Source organism: Vavraia culicis (assembly GCF_000192795.1).
Source record: "Vavraia culicis subsp. floridensis unplaced genomic scaffold supercont1.3, whole genome shotgun sequence".
Taxonomy (NCBI): Eukaryota; Fungi; Microsporidia; family Pleistophoridae; genus Vavraia; species Vavraia culicis.
The window spans coordinates 163,849-173,219 of record NW_007360606.1 but is presented as its reverse complement, the minus strand read 5'-3'; the positions used below and the strand labels follow the sequence as shown (position 1 = coordinate 173,219).

Genomic DNA, 9,371 nt, shown 5'->3' with positions numbered 1-9,371 from the left:
AACAATGGAAAACACACTTAGTACGCGATGCAGTCGCTGTGTGATTCTTTGTTCGTATGATTTGACAGAACCATAAGGGTGTTGCGCTAATTAGCACGTTGACGGCATTTCATTAATCATTATTTCTGCTACTGCAACCACAAAGAATCACAAAATTGTGTTCTTCTGGATTAGAAAATAATAATAAAGAAATACTCTGCTGTTTCACGGTGTATTAGCGGCAGTTGTAAGAATACGTCTGATTGATACGTGTGTGCGATGTACAAACACACTTTAAATGGGATATGACATATTACAGTTGCAAGCAGGGATCGAAACCATTCGTAGCAACGGTCTAGCCGGTAAATTCCGCTGAGGTTACGAATAACAATGGAATTGACAGCAAAAGCAGGAAGACTGCAGGCATACAACGTATAAATGTGCTTGATCGTCAAACTGTGCTTCACAACACGTTTTTCCCGAGTCAAATCACGGTTAAACCTCGCTTTGCATCAAAATGCAAGTGAAGAAAGGCACCAGAAATACTGTGAGCTACCTTAGTGCGGTATGAATGCGTTTTGTGGTGCAGATCCGTGACGTATAATTGTTAGCAAAGATGGTTTAGGTGCGCACCGTTTTGTGAGCCGTGATGGACTGTGCTATATCGCTACACCGTTCTCTGCGCATAAAGCACCGCTGTGTAAGCCATGTTATTGTGCAGCCCGCATCTGCAATGACAGATACTCTAAATACACAAACTTCATCATTGCTCATGCCAGGCAGCGCGTCCTGGCCCGTTTTCATGCATTTATTTTTTTATTTATTCTTTTTGCCCTTGCATGAACGACGAGGACGTAAAGACCAACACCTTTAACGAGGAGGGCCGCATACTGCAAGTTGAGTACGCCATAAAGAACGTGAGCAACGCCGGCACCACGCTGGGCCTTACGTGCACGGATGGCGTAGTGCTTCTCGGCATCACCACGTCAAACAAAAGTCACGTCGTGAGCCGCAAGGAAAAGATCTACAGGATCACCAACACGGTCTATTGCACGATCAGTGGCATATTCTCCGACGGGCTGCAGATCATCTCTATGGCGCGCGTCATCGCACAGGACTACCTGTACAAGAACGGCGTGGAGATGCCGCTCGGGTACCTTGTGGAGGGGATAGCGAAGAGAATGCAGTATTTCACGCAGGGCGGTGGCATGCGGCCATTTGGTGTGAGCTTTCTGTTTGCACAGGTTAAGGATGAATGCCTGCTGTACAGCACCGATCCGGCCGGTTCGTGCAATCGGTGGAAGGCAAAGGCGTTCGGCCAGAAGGAGGACTCGATCAACAACGCACTGCAGAACAATGCAGACAAGGAGTTCACATTGAACGAGGGCGTAAGGGAATGCTTTAAGGTTGTCATGCAGAAGCAGGAGATTACGGAGGCTAACGTGGCCAATTACGAGGTGATATTCATCACGAAGGACCGATCATATTTTTTGAAGGATGAGGATTTGAAGGGGATCATAAGGGAGGTGAAGGGAGATGTAGAGTAAGTAAAGGACGGATTGATGATTATTCTTGGTATTGGTGTTTGTAAGGTGATGTTGTACCGGTTTACTGGCACAGCAAGATGACCTTGTTGAGCGGGCTGCTCTAGCACCAAGCAAAAGTCTGCTCGCCGCCAGGAAGCGACACAAGGTGCAGTTCCTGCACATCAAATTTACTATTTTAGTGCTACAGTTCATCGGTATGAGATGTTCTCATGACAATGCATGATTATCGCCCGTTTGGTGCAGGGCATCGTTCCGGTCTTATACGTCAACCATGTGCACAAAGTTCCGCATCCTTCCGTGCCGAGTCAACCCCTACCAATCCAACATCGTGTGAAAAATAAAACTTACTACGGGCAAAAGCATGCTTTTTAGAAAAGCTCGGTGCAATTCAGGGGCTGTTCGTAGCCGCGCACATACTTTTTTGTTTACACATCCCCTCACAGTACTTTCCTGTCCCACGCAGCAAAGATCTTTGTAACGGCAGAACACATACCTTTTTACTGCACAGCACTCACCGTGTCCTTGGCAAGGATTTATTCATCTTCTCGTACCGTGGCATCCAGACAGCACTCACCGTGTCCTTGGCAAGGATCTATTGCACTGCGGCATTTTAGCGTGCTATATCATTAAAAGTGCATTTGTTATGATAATTGTGCAAGAATGCTCTTAACCTGCAATCAGATACGCTGCTACGTCATTAGCCATCTACGTTCAATCACATAAATTTAGTGCTGTAACGGATTTAATGTCACATACCACCTATCGCACGGCTGTGTAATAACAGCGATTGATTGTTCTACGATGTGCTCTGCCAAATTGTGAAGGGAAGGGACGGGTGCCTTACTGAGTGGTAAATGCCCCTTCGAACGATCACGGTCTTTGTGCGGTCAAGCCGCTTTCACTGTAAAAATGATTGACGAAACGCACCAAAACACCTTTTCTGATGTGCCATTCATATTTTGCTTACTAAACGAGCATTTGCTCAAAAACGGACGTTTCAAAGCAAAAGTGCTGCACGATATGCGCGTGATCCCGTTAACAACAGCACTCACTCCACTCATAAAAGCAACTCATTCGCTTATTTGATCTTCTCGTGCCCGATTTGTGTTCCATTCTTTTTGTTTTTTCCCTCTAAATTCGCGTTAAAAGAAAAAATTGCAAAGTCGCCAGGGCACAAAAAAAGAAGGAACGAGCGAAAATTAAAATGTTAAAAAAGTACGTGATTTTCTCAAAACCATACATCCTGATTGAGGACATTAAAGGAAAGCACCAGCCGTTCTATAAGGAATACGAGGACGGGAAGATACCGTGCATAGACCTGCACTCGCCTGTGCTGTGCTGTCCGTTCCTGAAGAACAAGCGGTTTAAGAGCACGAAGCGGCGCAAAGAACGAAAAGGGGGTTTCTGCGAAATATGCTATCAGAAGTACGCGAGCTACGATACGCATGTCAGGGAGCGCACCCACCGCGAATTTGCACTTGATTCGAGGAATTATAAGGATATAGACGATATCATAGACTCCTTTGCCATCTCTAATTTTGATCCTGATCTCTACTGCCCCGTTTCACCACTGTCCAGGAAGAGTGCGAGCCTGCCGATCGATTTGGATGAGAGGGGCGAGCTGATGGACTGGGAGGCCGGAAAGATGCTGGATACAATTGTGTTTACGGATGCGGGAGGATCTGAGGATGAGAAGGACAGACTGTGTAAAGCGGTATACAAGGTTGAAAATTTTATTAACGAATATTTGAATGAGTAGGGCGCGTAGCGGTAGAAAAGGAAGTAAAGTATGTGCAAAATTACGAGTTGCTGCCAGATTGGCACTTTTACAGTTTTACGTGTTTTAGGCAGTTTTTCCGTTTTATATGTTTTTGCACGTGGCGCGGTAGCACGCCTGGTGAACAAAAATACGTTTGCAATGCGGAAAAACATTTTTGTTCGTAAAAGATGAAATTACCGTTTGTTTACTCCGATCTCGAATGAATGCTGTCAATCAACGGTCCATCAAGCAGGGTCAACGTCAGCTACATCTCAAGCACGTGCTGAGATAAGTGTTTGCGCGTTCTTAGCGCATCGTAGGGCGTGTCATGGGCCCTGTCCACGGTGCAAATTTCCGCAGAGAATGGGCTGTGATCTATGGGCTTGCTGCAGTGATGATATGTGAGTGACCAGGTGATCAGGAAGTGTACCAAGGTGAGGCATTGGATGGCTCGTGTGATTCAAAAATGCTGCAGTGATGATATGTGAGTGACCAGGTGATCAGGAAGTGTACCAAGGTGAGGCATTGGATGGCTCGTGTGATTCAAAAATGCTCCTGTGATGATATGTGAGTGATCAGGAAGTACTTTTGCAGTGTGTAATAGGAGCGCGTGCAGACACCAAAAGGAAAATAATTCACCGGTCAAATATGTTTTGTCGCCTAAACGGATGCTTCCCGTGTTTAACGCACCTCTTTGCGCGCTTTCTTCTTTCGTATCGCGGGTGCGATGGTAGTGGATCACCAGAAAATGTGTTGGTGCACAGCCGTCACATCCCTCGAACGGTAGTCCACATCCCTTGAATGATGCACCATTTCATTGCCACACGAATGATTTGCATGTACGCCTGGTAGTTGTTGATCTGGTACGAAGCAGCTCGTTGTACGTGCCGGTCATCGTACGATTCAATTGAAAATATTTGCGTGTCCTAGCGAATATTTTGTGCCAATAAACGTGCAAGCACCATATTCCGTGTTAAACACGCTTTTGAGCGCATGTCCCTCTTTTACCACGCGTACGAACTGCTAAACCGAGCCAAACCAAGCATGTTCATCAATGCAGGACCATTCGCACGCAAATAAACGATTTTTGGTAAAAAAGCACCAATCATGCATCTCAAGCATTCATCCACAATAATCCAAAATGGTGAGTTTGAGAATCGAGGCGGGAATAGCACCGACCAAGGTACAAAAGATAAAAAATTTGAAAAGTTATAAAAACTACGCACACAAAAAATACAATGGAGGGTTGTCGCCACCTCACAAGCCATAAAAAACACAAAGAAAAATACTCAAAAATTGTTGGCTGCAAGAAACGGCTTGCATGCACTGTTTGTGGATCAAATTTTAATGTGCATACGTGCCTGACGTGTGAACGAATGTTTTGTTTTTCGGGTCACTTGACGCATGGGCATGTGCGGGGAGAGCAGACGGTTAATGTGGATGGATGCGGGCAGGGAGAGCAGACGGTTAATGTGGATGGATGCGTGTGGGGAGAGCAGACGGTTAATGTGGATGGATGCGGGCAGGGAGAGCAGACGGTTAATGTGGATGGATGCGTGTGGGGAGAGCAGACGGTTAATGTGGATGGATGCGGGCAGGGAGAGCAGACGGTTGGTGCGGATGGATGCGTGTGGGGAGAGCAGACGGTTAATGTGGATGCGGAGCAGAGGAGAACGAGCAGCACAGATGTAGAAAACGGCGCAGAACGTGACAGAAAGGACGAAAGTACGCGGTTATCAGCTATAGACGATGTAAAAATGGGTGAGGATGAGCGTGAACGGGCGATAAGTGACGGAGAAAACATGGAAATGGAGGGCCTGGGAGAAAAAGATGCAGCAGAAGCTGTGGATACCGGCAATAACACGGGTGAACATGCTAAGACAGTGGGAAAAAGAGGATCGAGCGGGCCGGACAGCAGCAAAAGGACACGTATGACCAGCACATGCACGCTGTTCGTTAACAAACGGTACGGCTGCGTGTACTGCCTGGAGTGCCGGAGATACCTTTTTTTCACGAAGCTGCTCGAGATATTTACCAACATCAGGTACCGAATAAAAAATCAAAAAAACTACTCGCGAATGCACTGCTCGTATTCGAAAGGGATCATAAACCTGGGCAACACATGCTACATCAGTTCGGTACTGCAGGTGTTCTTCAATACCGGTGCCATAAAAAAGTGCTTCTTCGACACTGCACACGAGAAGGTGTTGTGCAGGGGCGAAAGGTGCATCGTGTGCGCACTCAAAAACATGTACATGGAGTGCTACAGCCACCACGGTTTGATTGTGCCGAATGAGTTTCTTCACATCCTGTGGTCGATATCGTCGATGAACTACAGCTCACGCCAGTTCGATGCGCACGAATTCTTTTTGGATCTGTGCGAACTGCTGCACAAACACTTTTTTGTGAGCTCGGGCACTGGGCGAACGCGCGTGGACGAGAACACGCCGTCCGAGTGCACGTGTATCACTCACAGGGCCTTCTGCGGAGTGCTCAATTCTACGCTGACGTGCACAAGGTGCAGCTGCAAATCGGTCAAGGAGGAGAAGTTCTACAGCGTATCGATCGGCATACACAACCAGAAATCGGTGAATGATGCGCTGGTGCACTTCTTCACCGAGGAGAGCCTGGCCGAAACCATCCTATGCCAGCGCTGTGAGCAAAAGGAGCCTTTTCTGAAGGAAATGAGCGTTGTTCGTCAGCCGCCAATCCTCGTGTTGCACCTGAAACGATTCCAAATGAACAAAAACGATCCGGTCAAGGACAACTCGGTGCTCGAATTCACTCATCTTGTGGAGTGCCGCACGCTGAAGAACGACGCATCCCGTGCCTATAGACTGTTTGGGATGGTTTGCCATGTGGGCACCTTGGAGTACGGCCATTATTTTACCTTCCTGCGCATCGAAAACAGGTGGAAGCGGTTCGATGATGAGCGGATCACCGATGTGGATGAGAATGAGATGTGCGATTGCTCGCCCTACATCTTATTCTACGAGTTGGAGTAGCAAAAATAAATGTGCATACGATACAGCTTTGTAATTTATGGCCTTTGTTCTGAACACGGGCTTAACGCAGGATTTTACTCTTTGGTTATTTTTGCAGGTCTGTCCGGTTGTGACAGCAACGAGCCGCAAACCCGTAAACGTGCCATTCTTCGGCAATAGTGACGTGTCAGCAGAAAAACACCGAAAAAAAGTGCTACGTTCTAAAATTGCTGGACCGGTGCACAACCGGCCCATTGAAACACGAAATGAAAGAGCTGTGCTTTTCTTTCGGTAGGTAAACTACTATTTGGCAGAGAACAGGCATGTCCATGGATTTAAAACGCGTATTAATGAAAATAGTGGTTTTATACTTTTAAATACACGGCATTACGCTTTTCATTGGTTTTAAAGTGTTATAGCAGGTCTATTGGTCAGAGTTAGGCGTATTATCATCAAAATCTGAGTGAAATGCCATTCACCGGCCAAGAGAATGGCTTACGCTAAAAAAGGCTCATAAAGCGTGCATGGCGTATTCTCAGCTGCCATTGCATTGCAAACGAGTATTAATTGTGCAGTGTAATTCTAGTGGTGGTGATTGAACTGTTGTGAAAAAGGTTTTCTTGCGGAACAAATCGCATCACTCCATTTTCCGTTGATTGTCGAGGCCCAGCCACCAATTCAGAGCGATATGCACAACAAAAAACTGCTATGAAACAAAATACGAGTGGCGATAAAAACAACAAAACGTGTATTTTGCATGCTAAACATTAACACTCTACGGATTGCGGGAATAACCAAATTTAAAATAGATTTGATACCGCTATAGTTACCGGTGGTAAAGAATTATTGCATGGTTCCTGGTATCATTTGATGTCCGATGCCATTTTAACTTCCATAAAATTTAATTTGCCTCATTGCAAATTACCAAAATGGATTGCGCCATATCACCTGTTCCTCAAGGCAATCACGTGTTGCACGGCCTATAAACGAATTAACCCGCTCGTATTAGCTCCGGCAGTTGTCAAATATGCGATCTGCCCAATTCCATGAACAGAGTTGCACGTAATAATTGAAATGTTATGTTACTCAGATCATTTATCAATTTACAAACCATGTGTTTCATATGTTGCTCTATACGTACCACAAACTTGCAAGCAATGTTTGGCGTACTGCTCTACCTGTCGATTGCGGTAGGTTCTAATGAAGAGAAGCCTGAGCATCACGAAACGTACAAGAAGGCTGCTGTTACCACCGAAGTGCCGCTGTGCTCTGACTTGGGAGTCGATATAATGCGACTGGATGGAAACGCTGTTGATGCTGCCGTGGCTTCTGCAATATGCGTGGGAATCATTAACTCGTTCTCGTCGGGTCTTGGTGGTGGTGGTTTCATGCTGATTAAGCTGCCAGGCAATCAGAACGAAATAGTCACAGTGGATTTCCGGGAAACGGCACCTTATAATGTAAATTTGCAGGACTACAAGACGAAGAAAGACATGTCAAAGAAGGGCGGAAGTGCCATTGCCGTGCCGGGTGAGGTGAAGGGGCTTCATTACGCACATTCGAAATACGGCAAGCTGCCTTGGAAACTTCTACTCGAGAAGAATGCTGCCATTGCCGATAATTTCGAGGTATCTGACCAGCTGCACAGGAGGTTGAAGAAGCTGAAGAAATTTATCCTTCGTGATGCCGGACTAAACGAAATATACACGCAAAACGGTGACATTGTACAGCCTGGTACCATGATACAGCGAGCAAATTACGCACAGACACTGCGCAAATTGGCTCTGAATCCCGAATCGTTCTATTCGGGAGACATAGCCGAACAGATAGTAGCTGCTGTTCAAAGTCAAGGAGGCAGGCTAACAATGCAGGACATGCAAAAATACGAGGTAAAAACGCCCAAACCGCTTCAATCAACGTACAAAGACAGTATCGTTTTTACCACGAACCTACCGACCGCAGGTCCACTGGTGATTGAGGCCCTTAACATTTTGGAAAGCTTTGATCTCAAGGAGCTGCGAGACATAGGAACAGAGCACGGCATTTTTCCTGAGTACCACCTTCTTGTAGAGATTTTCAAGTTCATGTCAGCGAAACGGAGTGAACTGGGCGATCCAGAATTTGTACCCGAGGCTCAGGAGGTAGCCGAAGAACTCATCAGCAAGGAACATGCCAAAAAAGTATCGGAAACGATTAAATTTGATAGAACACTTTCGATGGAGGAGTATGGATATGAGATCCCGCCCACAAACGATCACGGAACAACACATTTAAATACATACGATGAGCAAGGCATGATAGTGCTCCTAACATCTACCATAAACCTAGAGTTCGGTGCCAAATACATGGATCAGGTCACAGGAATTGTTTTTAACAATGAAATTGATGATTTTTACGTGCCGTTTGTGAAAAATGCGTTTGATCTGCCCGAATCACAGGCAAACATAATAAAACCGGGCAAACGGCCATTTTCATCCGCAGCACCTGTGCTGCTTATCAAATCAAACCAGATAGTGGCGCTTGGTGCTGCTGGTGGAACGCGCATACCAACATCGATTATTTCGGCAGTCTTTCACCTCGAGCTTGGAAAAACACTTGCCGAGGCGGTGGCAGAGCCCAGGTTGCATCATCAGATGATACCGTACGTTACGTATGTAGAATACAATCTCAACCACGACATTGTAAATTATCTTAGTAAGATAGGCAATGAGGTTAAGGAGTCATCAACCAATTCTATTTTTACATCTGTGCAGGGAATGGTGATTAGAAGAGACCCAGAAATGGTTGTCGAAGCATACAGCGATAGACGAAAGGGTGGTGTAAGTGCTGGATACTAGTAAACCTACATTATCGCATATAAACTGCGGCATATGTGCGTTCTTCTGAATTGCACATTTCATTTTATTTCAGTTCTGAGCAACACGCGATCGATCTAGCGATCAGTTTTAGGCGGTGTAACTTCGAATATTTACCCTGCGGATCGGTGTTAGGTGATGGACCCACTTTGAGAACAACTTAAATCACGTTAACACTGCTTGCTGCATTTTGAGTGTGAACGTGCCGTGTTTTTTGACTAAGTCTTGGCGCAAGAACGAAGGGAGG

At 46.0% G+C, this 9,371-nt stretch overlaps 4 protein-coding genes across 4 annotated transcripts; all 4 read left to right on the top strand.

The window, feature by feature from the left end:
• The first annotated feature begins 786 nt into the window (after nucleotides 1-786).
• On the top strand, nucleotides 787-1,548 carry VCUG_00306 (uncharacterized protein). Its single transcript, XM_008075133.1, has one exon. It carries the CDS (start codon nucleotides 819-821, stop codon nucleotides 1,524-1,526), a length of 708 nt encoding a protein of 235 aa, XP_008073324.1. The 5' UTR covers nucleotides 787-818; the 3' UTR covers nucleotides 1,527-1,548.
• Nucleotides 1,549-2,701: 1,153 nt separating this feature from the next.
• Nucleotides 2,702-3,450, top strand: VCUG_00305 (uncharacterized protein). Its single transcript, XM_008075132.1, has one exon. It carries the CDS (start codon nucleotides 2,731-2,733, stop codon nucleotides 3,283-3,285), a length of 555 nt encoding a protein of 184 aa, XP_008073323.1. The 5' UTR covers nucleotides 2,702-2,730; the 3' UTR covers nucleotides 3,286-3,450.
• A 1,073-nt stretch (nucleotides 3,451-4,523) lies between these two features.
• On the top strand, nucleotides 4,524-6,316 carry VCUG_00304 (uncharacterized protein; the record flags this gene model as incomplete). Its single annotated transcript, XM_008075131.1, has 1 exon — nucleotides 4,524-6,316. The coding sequence occupies one exon, from the start codon at nucleotides 4,524-4,526 to the stop codon at nucleotides 6,288-6,290; it is 1,767 nt and encodes a 588-aa protein (XP_008073322.1). The 3' UTR covers nucleotides 6,291-6,316.
• Nucleotides 6,317-7,381: 1,065 nt separating this feature from the next.
• VCUG_00303 (gamma-glutamyltransferase) lies at nucleotides 7,382-9,123 on the top strand (the record flags this gene model as incomplete). The annotated part of the gene is made up of 1 exon (XM_008075130.1): nucleotides 7,382-9,123. The coding sequence occupies one exon, from the start codon at nucleotides 7,382-7,384 to the stop codon at nucleotides 9,104-9,106; it is 1,725 nt and encodes a 574-aa protein (XP_008073321.1). The 3' UTR covers nucleotides 9,107-9,123.
• Nucleotides 9,124-9,371: the final 248 nt, after the last annotated feature.